Source organism: Strix uralensis, chromosome 3 (assembly GCF_047716275.1).
Source record: "Strix uralensis isolate ZFMK-TIS-50842 chromosome 3, bStrUra1, whole genome shotgun sequence".
NCBI classification, from domain to species: domain Eukaryota; kingdom Metazoa; phylum Chordata; class Aves; order Strigiformes; family Strigidae; genus Strix; species Strix uralensis.
In genome coordinates, this window is record NC_133974.1 from 95,643,500 (window position 1) to 95,666,696 (window position 23,197).

The 23,197-nt window shown below is 37.0% G+C and overlaps 1 protein-coding gene across 1 annotated transcript in view; it reads right to left on the bottom strand.

The window, feature by feature from the left end:
• KIF6 (kinesin family member 6) overlaps window positions 1–23,197 on the bottom strand; it is a 172,326-nt gene that overhangs the window by 19,217 nt on the left and 129,912 nt on the right. Inside the window, exon 16 of the mRNA XM_074863494.1 lies at window positions 12,146–12,196. Coding sequence (XP_074719595.1) covers window positions 12,146–12,196 — 51 coding nt within the window. The remainder of the gene's footprint in view (window positions 1–12,145; window positions 12,197–23,197) is intronic.

The window sequence follows — 23,197 nt, forward strand, 5'->3', positions numbered from 1 at the left end:
TAAGTCATGAAAACCTGAAAATTCACAAGACCAACCTTTGTCCATATATATTTAAAAAATTTGCAATACATTAAGAAGTGAAGAGGTGCTACTGCTGAAATATTAACTATCAGATATCATTTCTGCAGCTGCACAGAACAACACAAAGAGGTATCTGCTTTGTTTATTCATGGTTGACTTTTAATTAATTGATTGACAGTTTGTCATACGAAACTTGATTGTACAGTCTAGCTCTATGTTTTAAGCACATCAACTGAGATGAGCCATTCAGCTGATGTGCAATATCACATGCACTTCTAGTGCCCCAGTGACCTCCTGGGAAACAAATGCAGTTGGTGCAATTTGATCCTGGATAATGCAGACCCAGGTTTCAGGGGTGCAGGGGAGGTATGACATGCATGTTTAGGAAAACATTGCCTCTGTATATACTAGGGGGTTTCTGTTGGCATATCTCCATCCAATTCTATCCAACAGAGTTATTTTAGCAGAAGTCAGCAATGTACTCATAAGGAGTATTAGTTCCTGTACGTTAGTGTAACTGCACATACTGCTGAGTGGCTAAACTTATGAATACTATGTTGTGAAGTCTTTTGTTAGAGTACTGAGTCACATGATGTCAAGAAGAGGTTTTGACAGTGCTACATTGGGTAGTGAAATAGCTGGCTACTTTTATATTTATCTTCAGACTAGTTGTTTTTGTTTTGTCTTCAGATACAACCCACTTGGTAAAGTGAGGCACAGGACGCAATTGATACCAGCTGCCTGCTTAGAGAGGAAGGTGAGCTCTGCATGAGTTGACACTCAGTTCATATCATAAAGATTTGTGTTTTTGCATATCATAAAGTTCATATTGTAAAGATTTTTTTATAAAGAAGATTGTAAGAGGCATTTTAATGATTTTATTCTAATGAAAGGCACAATTTTGGAGCACAGGAAGTAGTAAATTTTACAACACTTTCCACATCACCAAATCACACAGTACCAGAAAGAAATGACAGCACCTGTTTACTGGATCACTATTTTAAAGCAATATGGCAAGCATGGATGAAAAACACTATTTCTAGCATGAGATACCAAGGGTTATCACCATAGTTTACTGCAAGCTGGCAAGAACTTGAAATACTCTGGCAGATTCTTGTCTACAGTCAGAAAATTTTGCAAGAAACTCTCTATGACCCTAAACTTTATACTCTCTGGGGTGCTCATATATTTCTCGACCTGAGTGTATCCTAGAAGTCAAACTCCTAGGGATTTATTGTCTTGTGCTTCAAATAACATTGTGCCCTGCCATCCAGCTGTACTTTCACAGTCAAAGTTTTTTATTTTTTCTCTGGATAGTCTTGTGTTTATCTGATTAAATTTATAGTTACTTGAAGTAACCAAATTTAGAATTGACTTCAGTATCCAGTTAATATTTTTACTGCTTTATTTATCAGCTTTGCAGATTTTGGCAAACTCAGGCTTTAGTGCTTTGAAATTGAAACATATGCTGTCATTTGGGTTTTTTAAAAAGAACTACCCATCCATCGTTATTCAGGATCAGCTTACAAGTAATTCTTCCCTCTTCTTTCTTATTTGTCCCCTGGGTCATGTCAGCCTATGTTTGTCACCATGCACCACATGCCTACCTTATACAAAAGCGAAGATGGGTATGCACAATGAAACTCAGCAGAAAACAAAAATACCCTAATGTCTGGAGTAGTTGATATTGTGGGTTTTAGAGCAATTTACCACTAATCCTAATGTAATATTTTTTTAAAAATTTCAGCCGGTTCGTCATGAGCATACATCGAAACAAACTGTCCTATTTTCAGCACTTTACAAGTTAGTGCATGTGTGTGGGATTAACGGTATGTGTATTTTGTTGATTTTTATTTTTATTTTAATCACTGAATTTAGTAAAATGGTCCATTGGTATGCTGCTTTTCTTTGTATCATTGTATTGGTTATTGTTTTACTGGCTTAATATTGGCTCAAACTAACTGACTTCCAATGCACACCTGGAAAGCGGAGCTATTTTTTCCAGTCTCTATGAGCTATTTTGCCTAAATACAGACTCACAGTTCAATTCCCTCAAGTTTCTTCTTTGAAACTAGTCATCTGTATATTTGCTTCTGAAAATACATGGCATATGAAACAGAAGGCGTTGCCTTCACATCAGTGGCACTCAAGCTGTGAAAGTTTCTGAAACCATTGTGGCTAGAAGTTCTCTGCTGGTTTCCAAATATACAATTACAATATACTGAAAAAAAAAAAAAAAAAGAAAAAGCAGCTTCAAGTTTAATATGTTTCATACACACCAGTTGATCTAGTGGAACATAGCTGGGTCTTAGTCAGGAAACCCCTACTAGCTCAAATTCTTGCCTACACTTAGTAAATACATTTTACCATTTGATTACATAAGATTATTGTTGCATCATTTATCTTGTTCATAATATTAGATAAAACCATACCTGATATTTGAATTATCTTTTTCTGCCTCCCAAGGAGGGACGTGGTTTGTCATCCATGTTTTGAGGCTTCGTTAGCATTTCTACAATATTCAAGAGCTTTCATAGAAAAAAAGTCTTTGCTAAGTTTTGTCATGCTCTTCTTGAAATTTCTGAAATTGGTTGCTTATCATGGAGCTGAGACATTAGGAATACACTGCCACTAATGTGCAGACCACAGTTGCAATCAGACAGCACCGTAACTTTTGTAAAGCAATGCCTGGTCAAGATAAGAACTTGACTGAGAATAATATAGCACAACTTTACTGAGAATAAGAAATACCTGAGGGTGCTAAAGGCGCAGTCACACTGAGTGTCACAGAGCACAGAAGAGATACTGAAACTTAGTGCATCCATATTTCTTGCTGGAGATTCTCATATAAGCAGATGTCCAGTACTCAGTTCTGAGAAGTGCCAGCCTTACTGTGCATTAGCAATATACATGGGCATGCACGGTAAATCCTGTGCTTGCAGGTCACATTTAGGAATACAATGCACACAGCAACTATGGGATCAATTCAAAAGGTCTAATGTTTTCTAAAAATAATGGGTGTTTTACCTGTACGAAAGCATTTTGGACTGTACACTGAATTTATAGCAATGTCATTTGAAAGAATATTAAGGAAAAATAAGCACCCATGTTTTATACTTAACTGCTTCTGTTTCAGCTATTTATAGTTATAGATGTGTCATGCAACTGATGTGTCACTTCAAGTTAGACAATAAAAGAGGTTTTGAACTTTATTCAAGAGGTGAGTACTAACCAAACAAATGTATATGATAGTATCAACCTTAACAACTTTGATCTTTCTGCTACAAGGTACTAGTAAAAGGCCTTTCATCTGCAAGGGAGAAGTAGAGTTGATGAAAAACAGAAAGGAAAAATACACCATTGTTGGTGAAATCAATATGTTATGAGCATGGGCTTGCACTGTACAGTATTTAGTTTAACCCTTTCCCTAAATGAGACAAAAGGTGTTTGGCCTGAGGCACCTCTATTACAGATCTTTTTTTCTCTGCAAATAGCAGAGATATGTGCTAAGACTCCACCTCAGTTAAGTGTACAATAAAGACCAAAGAACTACAGAAGTTTTGTTTCCACTCTCCCACCTGGCTACTCCATTAGCCCTCTAAAAGAGTTTCCTGAATGCTTTTCTAAATGTTGGTATGATGTACAAGTTTTCCAGAAAATTTCTGAAGCCACAGTCATAGGATTTCATGTCAGCAGGAATGTTATTCTGTAAGAAGATTAATTTTGATGTTGTTCAGTGTTCTAGCACATGTGCTAGGTCAGGACCATATACAACTTGGTCAGATGTGGGGACCAGATTATGTTTTTGGGACCCTCTGTCCCTGCTGGCCCACTCATATCCCACATTGAGTGCTACACTTTTGCTGGTCCTCCCACACACATACCCATCGGCTGTAGCTGCAGAACAGCTGCAGGCTCGCTGTGCTGGGCTACCAGCTCAAGAAGGTGCAAGAAATATATGAGTATTATTTAGGCATTTCTCATAACTCAGAGAGCTCTTTCCTATGACCTGTGAAGGAAAGGACATTGAGCTCAATGCTCTGGTAGCTGCTGGCTGAATTACACTGCACTGTATACTGAGAAGAGACAATCCTGACGTATCCAGAAACAGTTACAATTTATCCACAAGATTCTTATCTGGAGAAGTATATCCAACCTCTGCACATTTTTTGGATATTATTAGTAACTACTTGTTCCAAGTCATTATTTTCTTTGATCTTAAACATGCAAAACATTTTTAGCAAAGAAGTAGTGAATTAACTTCTTTTAGCCATTTCAGCAAAATGTAAAATGGAAGATTTTCACCAGATTTGCAGCTTGTTCTGAAACACTGGATATCACATTAGCCATGCTATTTCTTATTCACTCCTTGTCCTGTTCTTTACATGGTCAGATGGAAATTGCTATTCTAGGTCTGACCTTTACCTTGAACAAATCAAAGCAAATACAGATGTGGAAGAGCTCTATTTGTTGTTTACAGTTCATTAGATTACAGAACTTTTGTTTATTACAAAGAGCCCTCACAGAGGAAACCCTGACTGATACAGAACTAGTCAAGCTGCCCAACACATCCACTGGACATGGCCAGAAGAAAGCAGTTTGCAGCACCTTAAACTGCATGTTACTCTTAGTTATTCTACCAGCTTTTTAGAGCCAATAGAGAGAGGCTACTCTGAGGTATACTGAAGCTAAAGCAAACAAGCTTAGGACTAGAATCAGTAGACTGTGTGCATAAAATCAAATTTATTTTTTGCTCACTCCACCTCAAGTCCTGTCTTAGAATTACAGAATTATTCTGGTTGGAAGGGACCTTGCAAGGCTGCATGGTCTAACGTACAGCTCCCAGTTGGGTGAAAACTGAATCAGACTAGGTTGTCCAGACATGTTGTGAAAAACTCCAAGGATGAAGATCCTGCAAACTTCTCTGATGTCCTCTTTCAATGTGTAACTATCCTAATAGCATCTTTTTCCTAATATCTTAATTTTAGTAGACCAAATTAGAGAACTGAGAGCTTCATCTCCAGATTCTGTCTTGCTTACTTGCTAGTCATCAGAAGGAGCCTCTAAATAATAACGCAATTCACACTGAACTTTGCAGTATTTCAGAAGAAATACTTATTGCAAGAAAGCTTACAGAGACAGCAAGCTGTTCCAACAACAGTGAAATGCTGAAGTCAATGTCAATAAAACTGAGAACTGGATAGCCGTGCTACAAGTTCATGACTCCTAATAAAAATATCACTTGATCCAAAGATGCCTTTGCTCTTTTTTGAGATCTGATAAGCTGAAGTTGAGTGGGTCACATGGGAAGCTTAATAGGAACACACGAGTAATCTCAGAATTTTCTCTAACAGTTCAGGAGAACATATTTGCAAAGATTTCCAGTAAAGATGCAGTATTCTCTTTCTTGAAGACACAATGAAAGGAAAAACTTATGGCTGCCTCTAGAATTTAGCATTGCACCTAGTAAAACCTGCTAAAAGGAGTAACAGAAAAAAAGCAGCAAAAAAATAAATCTACAAAACACCCTAGAAAGACTGAAGAGAAACTATGGAAAGAAAGGTCTGTGTGGTCTCAAGGCCTGAAGGGACAGGACTGTCTTCTTATTAGAACATACTCCTACAGTTTTAAACATAATTCCTACATCATACTGGGAAAACCCCAAAACATACTACCTAAGAAACCTCAAGTACTGCCATAAGGGAATCATTGCTGCTTGTCTATCTGCTGCTTTGAATCCATGGTTCTTTTTCCTGATTGTGATCATCTTTACAGAAGAACTTGATACTTACAAAAATACAAAAGCTCTTCAGGAGCTCAGAGTTTTAGTCATATACTGTGCTGACTTGAAACACAAAATAGCATGTAAAACCAAGAGATTAAGTTTGTTGTGGTGTGTAACTTCACAGTTACCACAGGCTAAGGTCTATGATTTTTTCCTCCAAGAAAAATCTGGAATAACTACAGTAACTTAAATACACTGCAGTAACAAGAAGCTATAAAGATCCTCTAATCTACTTACAATATCTTATGTAACTATTTGTATATGTTTTCAAAATTAATTGTCCGTCGATATTTCAAGCATTTGCTTAAAAGCTGATTTGGTAAATATTTCTAAAACCACTTCATATATTACAACAATTGCACAAAGGAAATTCAGAAGTATCTTTGTCAGAGTAAAACTCTTATTTTAAAAAAGGCAAAAAGGCACTGGTTTCTGAATTTTCAGCCTGTTTTGCTATTGATATCTTTGTCTTAGCAATAGTAAAGAATCATCATCCTTTTTGACAAGCACAATCTTACCAGCTGTCAGTCTCAGAATTCCAAAAATAAACCTAATGCAAAGCATTTCAGATTTTTTTTCCTTTGAAATAGGACTGAAGAAATGAAACCCATCACTAAAAAGACTGGCCTTGATACCACTAGAGGTCACCCTAGGAATAAAATCAGTGGCTTGCACGGACAAGAACAGCGAACTTTTACAAACGTCTGTTGCTTGACATTTCAAGCACAAATGTGTAGAAGAACATAACACACAGAAACATTGTGCATATCAATATTACGAATTTCTAAGAGGAATCTCTCCCTTATTCTGAGGCCATTGCAAACTGACTATACTGCGGTTTTTTTTTGTTTGGCTAAAAGTAGCATATTTTACACACTGGAAATACATGAACCCATGTACCTGGTTTTAGAGGAAGCGCCTTTGGATGTCTAGCAGCGCTGGGGACATGTTGCTTTACCTCTTGTAAAAAAAAACCCTTAAAATTCTGGACTTCGAACAGATTATTTCTCTGAAGTGCTTTATGTAGCCCATACATAAGACATTTTTCAGCATCAGGAATGATGGTCTTAAAACAGGCCATCTATTATTCTCCATGGGCTGTGTTGGATTTGTGTGGGGAAAACACAGACTGCCACTTTCCTCAGCTGCTGTCATTTTGTGATTGAAAACACTTGTGTCTCTTCATTTCATGGCATTAGTACAGATCAAGATTCTCCTGCTTCATATGAACAAAGTTAAATGTCATCTCAGTTACAAGATGTAAAGCAGGGAAAGAAACTGAGCTCATTTTATTTAAATATGGATTTATTTAAATAAGAGATTAACTCTGATGCAAACCAGCAGTTTGGAAGTGCTATGTGCTTTCCATTCACACAGATCACAGCAGATGGCTTCAAGACATACATTAATTATTAGACTAATTAATGTTATGCATGTCTGTAAGATGCTTCTGTGGTTGCAGAGAGAACATTCATACACTTCCTAAACATACCTTATATCCACACCAGTTATAAACCATGACGGCCCAGCTTTTAGAGTGGCATGGGCTATACTGGAAGGGTTCAAGGTCTGGTTGGATGGGACTTTGAGCAACCTGATGTAGTGAAAGATGTCCCTGCCTGTGGCAGGAAGGTTGGACTAGATGATCTTTAAAGGTCCCTTCCAACACAAATCGTTCTGTAATTCTATGATATCTCACTCTGGACAGGTGGGAGCAGCAGTTCCCAATTCTACCTCTTCAGATATACAGAAATGTGTCAGACAACATATTTGCATCCCATCAGATATAAGATATATGGTAGTGGGAGCTACTTGGAGCACCACAAACCAGTGCATTGGAGGAATAGTTCTTTGAAATTCTCTCCTAACACTGTCTGGATTATTCCTGCAGTAGTACCCTGATGCATTATACAGCACTGTGTGTTCCTGCTTTATTCTTGCACCGATCATGCTGTTCTTTCACTTCTAATCAAGGAAAGGTGAGGAAGCAGAATGAAACACACTATAAAGAAACACATAGCACAGCAAGAACAAGGGCATAAATTGATACTAATATCTTTAGAACAGATATGTAACTTTGAAAATGTAGGAAAAGATGATGTAGACAAAGCTGTAGAGGGAACAAAGATAAGGAGAAAGTTCCCTATTTTTGCTTAAAACAAATATGTGTTACAAATCCAAATATAAAAATAATAGATGCCAAAATCCTTGCTCTCAGGCATTTGCCACACTAAATCAAATGCTGGTATGCATTTTTGGGGATTCAAATATATCTGTTATTTCTGACTCACCTAATCACTTTATTTTTTATGAGGAATAGGCTTTTTCACAGGAAGTTTGCTCAAGAAAGAACTTGGGAACAGCTCTTTGAATAACAGCAGAAATATAAAATCTTATTTCTAAAATCCAAGTTACAAAACCTGGGAAAACAAGGGGTTTTTTTTTAACAGTGTTGATAAAACTGGGCCTTAATGCTGAAATCTATACAAAGGAAAAAGATTCCTTACAAAGACCCATATTTAACATTTTTTTCCATGTTAGATTGGACGTATTTTTTTTCTTTTCAAATAGCTCTACAGAGACAATGGAGTTGGACAGAAAGAGAGAGATTACTTTTGTCCCAACAAACCTCCCCATAAGCAGAAAGGTTTTGCCATCTCTTGATGTTTTTAGGAGAATCCCAAAATAACTGATAGGTTGCTAATAGCCCAGATTTCAGAACTTGCATAAAAAGAGAAGGGAGGCTCATGGAGAACAAGATGAATAAGAAAAATATTTGAAATGGAAAGCTGCCAAACTGCATTTCAACTAAACTGATAAAGTAACTGCAATTATTGATAATGAGGGGCATGCTGTGCTGAAGATGCTGCACCACTGGCCCACAGACATTACAGTTCATATTAATTTAGAAGACATGTTTCAGACGGCACATAATGAATAATCCTTCTGTGTATGAAGCTTTGTCAGGATCTGTTTGAAGCTGACTGAGCAGCCTGGGGGACTTGTGGATCTACTAAACATTTCTGCTGGTACGGACAGATCTGTCAGGAGTATGTTCAAGCATCCTCCATAACTTCCAGAGCTGACCCAACAGAGGCTTCTACTCAAGATGTAGTTGAATAGGCAAAACTGTGCAAGTCTCAGTACAGTTGCTTCTGTTATGGAAAGTTACTGTACAAAACATGCCTTTGCTAGCATGACAGCATCCCTATAGAAGCATCTGCCCATTACAGTATGTCATAGGATTTCCTATGTCATCATGCAGGCCCAATTTAGGATTCAGCCTTTCCCCAGTGCTGGTGAATAATGTTACATTAGCCTGATTGTTTGTAATGATGTTCTATCAATGCAAATCTGGAATAAGAGAATGAAGAATCAGGTCTTGTATTTTACATAAATGCTAGTTTAAAGATAATGCTAGTTTAAGATAATGCTTCATTAGAATTATATAAAATGTGTACTTTTCTTCTATGACATTGTAAACCTCAGGGAAAGCTTTTCTTTCCACTCTTCCATCTTTTCCACCCAGCACACTGGTGACCCAGTGTTTTTGTCCTGACAGTACTTCAACAGTGTGCACATTATTTAATTTTAAATACTGTCTAAAAAATGCAGTTAAGCATGCAAAAGGAATTTTAAATCCTGCCTAAAAATGCAGTTAAGTGTGTTACTCCGAAAGATCTTACTGAATTAAAAGAAGTTATTTGCATAATAAGGTATTCTTATGATTAATAAAGATGAAAGTCACACTGAGAGTGAATCCTTGCAATTTTACACTAAGTATTCAATATTCCTGGTTGTGTACTGAAAAACATAGAGCACTCCCTTGAAACCTCCAAAGAAGCCTCCAATGAAACCTCCCATCTATTTGTGTCCTTTGTTAACTCCCAGCATGTGGTGTTTTAAAAGAGATAGCTAAGAACAATGGGCTAAGTAGTGGAGTTTTCCTTCAATAAGAAATCCACATCTTAAGCACAGCCATGAGGGAAACAGATCTACACTGTTTAAAATCCAACTAGAATAGCTCATTGAAGAGTTTTAACCATAAAATGCTTTAAGTGAAGAAAAAAAAAAGAGGCAGCTGGAAGATGTTAACTTAGTTTCTAATTGAAACAATGGTGTGTTTTATTTCATGTTGGGATTTCAACAGACTCTTAATTAGACTTTTTACCATGCAGTTTTCATTTAAAAATATCTTGATGACATTCTGGTCATCAAGAAGACCCTGGGAGACTTAACACCTGTTACTCCTTGGAAGAACATTCATCCAAAAAGGCAGGCAGGCAAATATACTCCCTAACTCATAGAATAAATATTGTCAAAACACCAGAGTATTTAAAAGAATAACGAAAGGGAAAAAAAAGTCTGGAAAATAATTTGTGCAGTCCAGACTTAGTGATGATAAGCAGATAGCAATGCTCAAAACAAAAGGCAAAAACATATGGGTTGCTTGCTATGTTGTGGAATAGTAATAGAATATTTGCAATGTGAATGTATAGCTGGTAAAGTCACTACTATGTCATTTCCTAAGGACATGAAAAAATTATGCTTACCTATTTTATGAAAAGCAGCTTAGTTATTGAAAACACCATTTACAACACAATTTTTTATATAGTAAGAAATCAGTATACAAGACCAGATGTTATCATGCAGATTGAAACATACGGTCAGAATACATCACTTCATTTTTTGGAACACTGAATAAGGAATTCTCATAAACAGCATTGTTATTATTCATCTTGATTTAACTTCTTAGTGGCATAAAATTAGTAAATAGACAGTATTAAAACCTGGAGTGAATTAAAGAAAGAATTCCATGTTATACTGAAGATACCACCTTTAGATTGAACTTCAGATGAATAGAATAGAATAGAATAGAATAGAATAGAATAGAATAGAATAGAATAGAATAGAATAGAATAGAATAGAATAGAACAGTTGGAGAGGACCTACAATGATCATCTAGTCCAACTGCCTGACCACTTCAGGGCTAACCAAAAGTTAAAGCATGTTACTAAGGGCATTGTTCAAATGCTTCTTAAACACTGTCAAGCACGGGACATCAACCACCTCTCTATGAAGCTGGTTCCAGTGTTTGACCACCTTCTTGGTAAAGAAACATTTCCCAATATCAAGTCTGAACCTCCCCTGATGCGGCTTTGAACCATTCCCACATGTCCTATTGCTGGATACCAGGGAGACGGGATCAGCAGCACCATTTCCCCTTCTCATACTGATCAAAACAAACAATTTAACTCCTGGACTTTATTGATATGGACAGCATTACTTTTCAGTGCTGATTTTTAAATAAAAAATGGTAAACGTATAAAATAATATCATCAACAGAGCTGAGATGCATGGCTAAATTAGAAAGAGAAAGGGAAAACTCTTTTGCTACTCTGCAGTAACTTATTTTCCTTGCTTTTGGAAGAGAAGAAAGCCCCCAAATTTCTTCTCTCTTATTAAGAGGCAAATATTGTTCCCTGTGTTATGTATACATAGAAATAAAACCATCAACTACAATCTGGTCTGAGTTAGCTCCATCTTTTATGTGAAGAAGGTCCATTAAGTCAGATTTTGGGAATCTTCTATGGATCTAAGTGAGGGGGTCTTAAACTGTTATTGCCCCAGCAGTTTTCTGTCACATTTTAGCTGAAGTTTACTGTCCCAAAAGTGGAATTCTCATATGAACACTCCTAGGCTGTTTCTGTACAAAGTCATGGAGTCAGTTTAAAGCATCTTAAACCAAATTTGGATGACTTTACACTTATGTGAACAACTTACATAGACACTTTTAGCTTCACAGCTGTGTCAACAGAAACTGCAAGAAATAACTTCTCAACTTCTATAACTAGATGCGAAAGAAATGACCTGTATATGCCTTCAGTCCCTCTTGGAATGAGAAAAATTAAAAAGGATGTTAGACAGATTGTGGCAACATGGCTAGAAGCTTAGTCTCAGGACAAATCAATGTCTGTTAATGGGAATTCAAGTTAGAGTTATCGGAAAGAAAAAAAAAAAACCCTAAGAATGAGGAGAGCTTAGATGTCTCTGTTCTTGTTTTGTCACCCTGAAAAGAAAGAAAGCCAATACCAAACCCTCAAACCTATAAGACTTTTGCATTATTTTTCTCACCACACATAAAATCAGATGCCTTTTGAGCCAAATCTTTTGCCAAAGTTCACTGAGTTTGTGTTCTTTATGGTATGGACTACTGTAGAAATATTGTGGCAAAAACTGTCATAGAAAATAAAATCTGCCTCACAAGCAGATTCAGCCCTGGGAGAGAACTTGTTGCCCCCGTTGTATCCTATTGTATCTGAAATGTTTTACTCTTACCTAGAGCTGCCCTCTGAATGTGTCTCTGCGTTATCTTGCCTTTCAGATGGTCTGTAAAAGACACAAAATGAGAATAGTCAGAATTCAAAATGTCAAAAATCAATGAATTCATTGCTTATTTCCCACTGTTTGAAAACTCCTGTGCTGCTGTGGACTTTTTGTGATCTACAGAACAAATAGTTTTCCGAGCTCTCTCCTCGCTACTGCAAGTAAACAAGTAGGCACAATTTGGCTCTGCATATCCTAAGATTTAACTTTGTCCAGTAAGAAAGACTGAAAATGAAGCTATTTATTGTCAAGCACTTTCACAGGATAATGATCTCCTGCTGCTAGATACGAAAGAAGTCCAAGTGAGGCTAGAAGACATACAGAATTCCAAGTACTCGTTCAAACAGACTTAGAGGCGCTAGCAGTGGAAATGAGATATTAGGTCATCCAGTTCACCTCTTTGGCAGTGAAGAACTGCTTCCCTACAGTCCATTTTTTCCTGTTCGTCCAGCTCAGTTTTAAATATCTCATGTGCTAGAGCTTCTGCAAGTTCTACTACTCAACAGAACTCACTATGTAGATGTCATTGGTCTTCAATCAAAATTTTTCTTTAATTTCATTATCTCATTATTCCTAGTTAGGCTCCCATGCCCCATATAATTCACCTTTACCCTTCTGTTATTAATTTCCTCCTTGATCTATGACAGTGTTCCAGTTCACCAATTATTTCAACCCATAATTAGATTACCACATGGGAAGCCATTATTCATAGATATTAGTGGAACCAATAAAGGAAAAACACAATCCTAAATGTGCAATTTCATCAGTATGTGTTCTGAGGGAGGATGGGTATATGCCTTTCAAGTTTTCAAATTAAAACGATTTCTAAGCAGCAACTTATTGATAATCTTTACTAAACTGTACATCTGGATAACAGGGAAAGAAAAAAAATCCATGCAGAAATCACTTTTTTTCCCAGACCTGTGATTGTGTATATTATATTAGCATGCATTCTGAATTAAAAATATCCTTTTGCTTACAAGTGAAGACTTCTAGAGTAAGATAATCAGAGCAAATTAAGTCATTAAAAGCTGCCAAATGTTTAACTGAAGCATGTGGAAAACCATTTAAACTCACAGGTCATGAGCATTAGACTGTTCTATGAGCACCAAAGAACCATGAGAAATTAAACTTCTTTGGGAATTATGAGAATAATTCTTAAGTATTTAGTAACGTTGTAGAAAAGGTATCATATGCAATACATTGTAGTATAACAGCCAAATTATGTTGTTTTGAATGTTTTTAAAAAACAAAACAAAACACAACACCCTACCTACTCCTTGTTGATAAGATATTGCAGATTCTTATTTTTCTGCACGGGAAGTTTTACTTTTCAATTATTTCTATTTAAACCAATGAATTCTTCTGTACTTAAAGTTATCTGTGAAATTAAGAAAAGCCTTCAGCTACCAAGAAACAGGTTAAGTGAAAGAACTAACTCACCTACCCCATCTGTACCAAATAAATTCTCCATCTGAGCTGTACTAACATTCAACCAAAAAAGCCGTTCAGTTAAGTAAGCTCCTGATTTCCATAACTATAGACAAAGACCCCTTGATTAATAATTTTTCAAGCCCAGTTAAATGATCAACACTCATGCTATTTGTGCTTTGAAAGCTTTATAAAACAACTCAGTTGATGTCAATACTCAGTGAAATGTGATTAAACATACCATTTTTTTCCTCAAATTGCTTTTTGCTATTCTGGATATTTAGATCCTTGTATTCTATTGTACTGTATCACACAGGGTGATGGTACTCGCTCAATGTTGAGGCATGAGACAGTTATGAAACAATTTGTAGTAATCTTGAGATTCATTTTACTGGATTACCATTAATTTAGATGCCTCAGAAAGTCATCTATACATTTATCTTCATGTAAGGGCTCAGAAAGTCCCTTTCCTAAGCACTGTGAGCTGCAAAAGTCAATGCCACTGTCATTTGAAAAAAATGGTTCTAGTAGTGAGAATATGCTGTTCATCAAGAACCAACTGAAAATAAAGGTGACATACGAGTTCTCAATCCTGCTAATACATGGTTTTAGTAGCATTATTTGTCTTTAATCTTGCTAGAAACAGATCATCAACAGTCTAAATGTTTTGCATTTCAAGTGGCAATGAGGTCAACTGAAAAAAAGCAAGCCAAATGAGTCAGTGAAAGTAAGATCGAACAGATAGATAACAGTTTGCAATCAATACAAATATGTGGAAGCACAAGAACATGGGGACTGGTTTTTAAATTATTATAGCCAAGGGGCTTGGCTTTCAATTACCTAGAATTTTCTCTCAGTACAGCTGGGATAGAGAGCACAGAGGCTCCATAAGCCCTACTTTTATTGCAAGCTTTGTTAGGCCAGCCAAAAGCATGGAACTGTCCCAAATGTTCCTCTCTCCCTTCATTCTAGCCTTGGTACACTTTTGCTCCATCCATTACACAGACCATGATGTTGCAAGAAATCTCATCCTTCTTCTATTTGGCAGCTTTATGAAAGAATAAGAAGTTGGAACCAACCAGCTGTAATCAGAGAGGAACCAAAAATCCTTCTTCGGCTAGAAAAATAAAAATCCGGTCTTACCATTTTAAAGCAAAAGAGTTTTCTTCTTCTATGAATAGAAATATAGAGGTGACATTTATCCAATTCATATAGTCCAAACTGCCTTTTAAGGGCAGCAAAAACTGAACTTCATTTTGCAGAAAACTTCCCGAGGAGAAACTGTAATTGTATTACGGGAAAAGTAGCTCAAACAGGAATTCTGGTTCAGAGGACATGATGGTATCATGAGGCACCTGACTATAATTCCATACAAAGACTTAGCCAGATATGATTTAATATTTCAATTTGTTTTAATCCAATTTGAAATTTGACAGTTTATTTAGATTTCCTTTGGAAAAAACCCTGGTTTTCATGTAGAAACTCTTATTTTTGACAAAACCTTAACATTTTCTGTGCATGTTTTTGATTAAAGTAATCTTGTTCTGTTTTCACTACAAATACTTGTGGGGGAGAATGAATGTTTCTGACCTGCTCTACTTTTCTGCCTCTGTGAACACCATCACCCCAATGCAAGGCTTGAAGTTCATAAGTGACAGAAGTAGGGGATGTTTCCAGTACAGTTGCCTGCGCAGACCTTCCCATATAAACAAATGGAAGATTTCAGTCTTTAGTACTGCCAGTTATACAACCTTCATAAACACAAATATTTACCCAGAGAAATATGAAGAATCAGATTCTCATAAAAACCCCTCATGTCTTCTGATCCCAACAGTGTAAAGTTGTGGACAAGGTAGTGGTTTGCAAAAATTGAGTTTAAGACTTGGAGAACATCTCTCAACATATGGCTAATTATGTTTTCTGAAGCTTCATCAAACAAGAAGCTAAAAATAGGTCTGCAGCTGATACCAAATAATTTTTTCCAGTGGAGTCATTCTTCATTTGGAGATAACAGTCCCAATAAAATGTTGAATGCTGTAACTCCACATGTTTTGGCAAAAAAGTAGTTTTGGGGAATTTAAGAATTCACTCAGCATGCAGCCAGCTGTCATTAAGGCTGTGATAAATCTGTTGGTTTTGGCCTGTGTTTCTGGACACATGTACCATCTTTAGGTATGGAAAAGAGATGAACTGGTAACACAGAACTTCAGCTTTGTGACAGAAGACAAAAGCAAGGAGAGAAATGGAGAAGACAAATTGGAATAGAGAAGTCTAATTAAGACTGATGTAAAGCAGAGGAAAGTATCCTGTATGCTGACTAAATATGACAGAATCCATAACATGAGTAGTATGGCTGTCCTTTAACTTTTTGTCTTTGTGTTCTTCCAGACTATTTCAAGGAGCTGAAATTATCTTCCAATTTATTACAGAAAATGAATGCTTTGACAATACTGCATATGCTTCAGGGCAGTACAGTTACAATAAGTATGTTACAATTAAAAAAATATTGATTTAAAGAAGTGTTTTGGTTTTGTTTGAGTCCATATTACAGGCTTTAAAGCTTCTCTTATATTTTATCAGACCATACTTACTATTACAAGGTTTCAAAGACTGCTAACTTAAAGGATGAAAATACTGGACAAGCTAGGAGTACACATACAACCTTAACTCCCTCCCTTTGAGAATATTTGTTCTTATTGACGTGGATAGACCTTTAACTTGATGGAGGGTCTCTTCTGACTTAATAATTGACAGTCTGGAGCCTTCATCAATAACCTCTCATCTCTTGATATTTTTTAATACTTTTCTATTATTTTGCATTTTCCAAGCCTGTGTTTAGCTTAAGAAGTCTTTCCATCCAGGAGATCCTGAAACCTTCACACATCAGCTAGGATGTTTTATCTCTTTCTTTCTTCATCTTTAAATCATTTTGTGTAACATAAAATATCTAGCAAAACATCCTCTTCTGCATTCAGGGAACCTCCAATTCCTGGAACTCACCCCCCAGGGCATTTTGAGTCCCTAATAATGCTATATGGTCTAAGTTCTAGATCTATCTTTTTTTTCTGTTTCTCACATTGCCCCACCAGTGAGTAGGCTGGGGGTGCACAAGAAGTTGGGATGGGACACAGCTGGGGCAGTTAACTTCAACTGACCAAAGGGATACTCCATACCATATAACGTCATGCTTAGCAAAAAAAAGCTGGTGGGAACAAGAAGGAGAAGGGGACATTCAGAGTGATGGTATTTGTCTTCCCAAGTCACCATTAGGAGTGGTGGAGCTCTGCTTTCCTGGGGATGGCTGAACAGCTGGCTGTTGAAGGGTAAAGGGTGAAGGAATTCCTTGTTTTACTTTGCTTGCGCATGCAGCTTTTGCTTTACCTATTAAAGTGTCTTTATCTCAACCCACAAGTTTTCTCACTTTTACTCTTCTGATTCTCTCCCCCATCCCACTAGGGGGTTGTGAGCGAGTGGCTGGGTGGTGCTTAGTTGCCAGCCAGGGTTAAACCATGACAGGAAATAAGCGGGATTGATGTTTGTAATGCAATGTCCCTACATATGCATTTGGACTCAGCTATCACCCAACTATGAAGACCTACTCAAGACTCTGGATCTATTAAATTTGATTCATAAAGTTGCATGCATCCACTTGAGTCAGATAAGGAGTCCTGCTGAATGAGCACAAATTAAAGCTGTATACTCAGCAAATAATCACTGAGATAGACTTTTAGAGACAGAGAGGAGGGTAATCACATAACTTTCATGAGCCTTGTAGAAATACATTTTTAACTGAGCTTGAGGTCAGAGTTGTAACAGCTTACAAAGGATTTCCAAAAGTAGGAGACATTGAACCCAATGGAGATATTCAAATGGAGAATATTCAAAGAGATAGTTATTGGAAATCTCACCAGATGTGTTACATACTTTTGAAAATCTGGTGCTGAAATTGTATGAGAACACAAACTATGATAAAAAGTATCTGACACAAAAAGGCATGGAATAAAAAAAAAAAAAAAAAAGATTCTGTTCTAACTCAAAATCCTGCAGCACTAAGAGCAGACAAACTGTTCTGCCTTTCTCTGACCCAGAGAAAGGGCAAATATGGGACAAATTCTGACTCTTCTTTGAAATCTTTATCCTTCTGCGATGGCAAAACATGTCAATGAGCTCTATTAGGACAACATGCAGGGGCAAAGTAGTCTGCACTAGTAACTTGGTTCAACACTATTTCTGATGCAAATGCTTTATTTCAGGATGCAGAGTTGGCCAAATCTTCATGTAATCTGACAAGTCCTAACTTTCAGAAAGCCCTTGGAGGCATCAGGAAAGAAAAAACACTATTACAGCACTCAGAGCCTCCTGACTATAGCATACACATTTTTCAAGGTGTGAAATACAGCCCTCATCAGCCTTAAAAATATATTAATAACAATACTTGAGGAAACGTAAAGTATAACCTGCTGCAGCAGATTTCTGACTTCTGTTCACTGAAGAAACATCTGTAGTGGTTTAAGATTTTACTGGGTCTCCTTTCTCCTTTTTCCTCTCCCTTTCTTCCCAAGGTTTGCTGTCAAAGATTACTGCCCCCACAGCAGGGCAGGTAGAAGCGCATGTCTGCCTGCGTTCTGGCTACTCTAGCACAGTTTGGCATCTCAGCACAAGCATACTGGCAATTTAATCTGTGACACTATCATTGAGTCAGCTGGAATGTCTGAGTTATTAGTAAACACTCTTTTGTCAGCTGTGCTGGGAAGGATTGGAGACAGCAACTTGCAGAAAAGAGATGGGGCAGACCATTGGGAGCAAGGTAGCGGATAGTATTTAGTAGAACTCATCAGTCAAAGATCCCAGGAAAGAGGACAGGTTCAAAATTGGAAGCACAACCCTGACTTCCACACCAAATCCATAGTTGCAAACCACAGCCTAAACTCAGCACATGAACAAACACACTTGGAAATACACAATTTTCCCAATGTACTGTCATTCTTTGAAGTTTAAATATCACAAATTCAAACACATTCAATTTAGTATGATGTAGGATACTGCACATTTTGGGATTACTATTTAAAATATCTGTCTGGGGCATGTTCCCTTCCTTGCCATACTCGCTAAGACAATAACAGTTTTTATCGACAGATTTAATACCTTCAAGCATGATCAAATTTACAGACAGAAAGCTTATGAGACAGCAGTCTCTGTCACTCATTGCTATAGGATGACACTATATTTGACTTCACTGATTATTCCTTGAGTTACTCCATATATAGTCCTCTAAACTCTGCCCCATTTCTATGCATTTATTTCTAACCTCCATAGTTATTTCTGTTTATTTCTAACCTCCATATTAAGTCTCCTCCCCATTTCCTACGTGTTCCCGTCAGTTCTGGCCAGATGACATCACACTTCTTTTTTTCTCACAAGATGATTACTTACACTTTCTGATTGATGGGCATTGCTGTAACTGTTCATTGTCTGGCCTGCATTTCCACAGCACCCTTTATCCCATATTTTTTTCCTAAGCCTTCCATACCTTCTGGCTCTTACAGGAAAAAAATGCTTTGATAGGGCTGTACACCAAAACTGTAGAGAAACTGAATTTATTTTCTGATGACAGCATTCTGGACCTCTCCCTTCCTCTAAGAGGACAGACTGTCATTGGCTGCACAGGCCTTAATTGTTGAGGTGTTCCCCAAGGTCCCATTCATCTAAATGCAGGAAATGCTAGCATGTACCACAGGTCCCATTCACCCAAAGGCACAGGAGTCCTTTCCATACAAGCAGAGTATGGGAAGTGGCTAGTGCCATAAATTCCTAACAGTCCACATACACAATACTGGGTTATCTAGGACAAACAACAGAAAGCACTAAAGGCTCTGGACTGCAGTTCAACATCTCCTTGAAACTGGAACTCAGAACCTGGATGCTTTCTGAATTTGAATACTCAAAAAATGCTCAGACCTTTATTCTATCATCCCAAGGCTGGCTGTCACTACCCAGCTGGGTTTTTTTTAAAGTTGAACTCTATGCTGCCCAGGGAGTTTTAGCCAAGCCAGCACACTCCAAGAGACTTCAGGAAAAGGACACATAATTTCTGGATTCTCAGTGGGTAGATAGGCAGCTCAGTCAATAAAGTAGTGCTTCTGTATACACCAGCAAAGGCAGTTTGTTGTATTTCAGGAATTCAAGAGGGTTTTTTTTCCTAAATAGCTTTCCTGAATTTAGGTGTTTACATTTCATTTCTTATACCTTAGATGCCAAAGTCTTATTTTATGTGTTGTCCAAAGGTAACAAATATTCTGTGTATCATCTAGCTTCTTTTCATATGCTGGAAAAGAGATAGAAATGATGCACATCTGGAAACTGTTGCTCTGTTGTTTATCACATCTATTTGTTCATGAATTAAATATTAAGCTGGCCCAAAAAGCATGGCTGAAAAGCAGTGCCATATGGATAAGGAACCATAATTTGTGAATTTAGTGCTCTGGAGGCTCATATGACTAAATGCAGCTTATCTCTTGTTTATTTCTGAGAAATTAATGTGAAGAGAAAGAATAAGGAAAATAGGGTCTGAAGAACAGCTTTGTATACAGCTCCTCTCTTTTTTTTTTTTTAATGTCCAAATTTAAGAAGCTTAAAAAATAAATAAAGGATCTTAAAGCACAAACAGGAAAAGACAAGTAATTTTATCCCCAACAAGTTTTCTGGTAATAATACACTGGTCTTAATATTTTAAACAGAGTGAACATATCCAAGTATAAAATGGACATGGTTATCTTCTGTTATAATACTGCCTTCATGGCTTTGTAATTTCTATGCAACAATTTGATGTCCAGTTTAATTTTGTGATATTTTTTCTGGCCAGGACTGGCCAACAGAAAATTAAGTATAGAGTTCCAGGCCTCACTATATACTTCAGTTTCACAACCCTTTAAAATTTTGCTATCTTACCCAAGAAATTGCCCTGGAACTCAGCTCATATTGGTGTGTACTTCTGGTCAGATGAGACATACTTTGACTGATGTTGGGAATCTGACAGATATGACATAAAATTAAAAATCAAATAAATGCAAAAAAAAATGACAGTGCTGGAGCTGCTTAGATATGGTACCGTGTTTTGAGGGTATATCAAGGTTTCAGGGTGATGGAAATAAGGTCTGAATGAGAATGGGTGTATGGCTTATTTTTTTAATGATCATTTACTTGTAAAATATATACCAAGCCTTTGAGAAATGGCTTTTTGAGTGTCAGACACATATTAACATCTCATTAAAATCTGAAATAGCTTCCTGTAAGGATACAGTATATATCTGCTGCTGTGGATAAGCCTAAATCTGCTTCTTGAGTTGCTCAGCAATTTAAAATGCAACCTGATTCTAATAACTGGCATAATGATGTCGTCAGCTATGAACAGAGGTCCTCCCTCAGCCTTAACTAAAGTACATAAGAACATCTTCATAATACAGCTATTCTCTGTTAATTGCACTCCTTCTGCAACATTCACAACCAGCTGTGGTGACATCACTAGTCCTACATGATTTAGGAACTAGTTTGTTTAGAAAAAAAGCAGCTATTGTAAGTTAATACATGTAAGTATGTATGCCTATACTGCAAGTCTGTATGAATGCTGTCCAGATGTGTAAATGAACCACAAGATCCTATGAAAAACATATTTCTATTTTTCTGCTCATGAAGGGGTATCATTCTTTGACAGTGCTACTCTGAATAAGCTAAGGTCTACTTCTCTAGAGTTTGAAGGTTTGATGCTTCACTCATAAAATCTCAGGCCATCTAGTACTAAAGACAGACATGATCAAGGAAAACCTTTTGTACGAAAGACTAGGATTTAAAAAAACCCTATAATATAATATTAACTATAATCTAGCATCTTTTCTTTAAAAGAACAAATTTAATAGACTGACTTAAGAACTTATTAGCCTAATAAAACAGCAAAATGCAGTGTAGCAATCCAGCAATGACTACCTGTTTTCACTCTGTAGACTGCCTACAAGCAGAAAATCTATTACTGAGAGATACTTTTCCAAGTTTATAGTCATGGCAATTCATAGCTTGATTAAATCTAATGGGCTTGGTTCATTTGCTTTATTTGTTGAAGCGAAAACCTTGTTTAAGAAGCGTTTACTTGGTTTCTTCCTTAGCATAACTTTTTCCCATGAAAATACTTCTGTTTCTAAAGAACAGAACATCATTTGTAATAATTAGAAAATGAAAATGTTTCCTACATATGTAGATTCCAACACAGCTCCAAAGAAAACATTAACATCTTAAGCCTGGAGTGACTGTTATACTAATAAGGTTCCTCTGTTTAAAGAATAGCACATCGGGGGAGCATAATAGAGCTGTTCAAATGAATTCATTCAGTTTGGTATTTTCTGAGTAAGTCATATGACAAATTGTGTTTTCTCATTCTGAGGACCCATTCAGCCTATGCACTGTCACCCAGGGGCATTGCCTATTGTTTGAAAGTAAAAACAAACATATGTAAGCTACTCTGAAACAATGGACAATATTTAGCATTGGCATAAACATATGCATTGCCCCCTGAAGCCAAAAGACTTGTACCTTCCAAAATAAGTTTCCTGAGTGCTGCTGCAAAGATGATTTTATATTACCGAAGATGGTATCCTCTTCTTATAGGGAGGAGCAGAAAAAGGAGAAAGGCTGCCAGAAGGCTGCTAGGGCTGCCTGGTTCTCTTGTCAGTCTCATCTCTAACAGGGCAGGGAAGAAAAATCCCATGCCAACTAAGGACTGACAGAGACATAGCAATGGCATCTTCCCTTCTGTCTTCTCTGACAACTGCCCAAGCGTGACACATGCTGGAGCAGTATCAGAACAGACAGCTCTGTTACAGCTGCCATCAATCTAGGTGTACTTCTGAAGTGAGATAAGAGTTAGACCTATAATGTTTACATTGCCTCCAGTAAATATCGCAAAGATGGTTTGTCTCTCCTGACTTCAGAAAGGCACAGTAATGCTTTACAGGCTATTATGACAGAGTTTATATTCTTGTCTCTTTTTCCTTCTTGTTTGCACATCCTACTATCAGTTTTCTGGGGCTGCTCATTCTGCTAAAAGTATTACTTTATTATTCATTGCTTAATCATAGGGTGCTAAGAATTACAGTAAGCAAATGTAACTGCACTACTCCAACACAATGTGAGCCCTGCTCACATTGCAGTGACTCCTGAGATTCTAAGCAAAAATTCTCATGTAAATCAAAAATATGATTAGTTGATTACAAACAAGGTAGTTAATTGATTGACTCACCATGAACACTGTGAAGAAACAAAAAATTTCTTAACATGAACCTTTCACTGAGCTGCTAGCAAGAAAGAAAAATATATTCCTCTCACTCTCTGCTTTATATTATGAGTCAACTAGCTGCTCCTAGAACAAGAAAATAGGCTGTGGAAACTTTCACTATAGCTCTGAGTCTGCCCCAAGATGGTAGCAACCAATTACCATTTTGTAGCTATCGGCCAGGCCTGTGTGAAATGCATGACAACTATTCTGCATTACAGCACCTTGAGAGAGATCTTATGAAAGATGCTGTG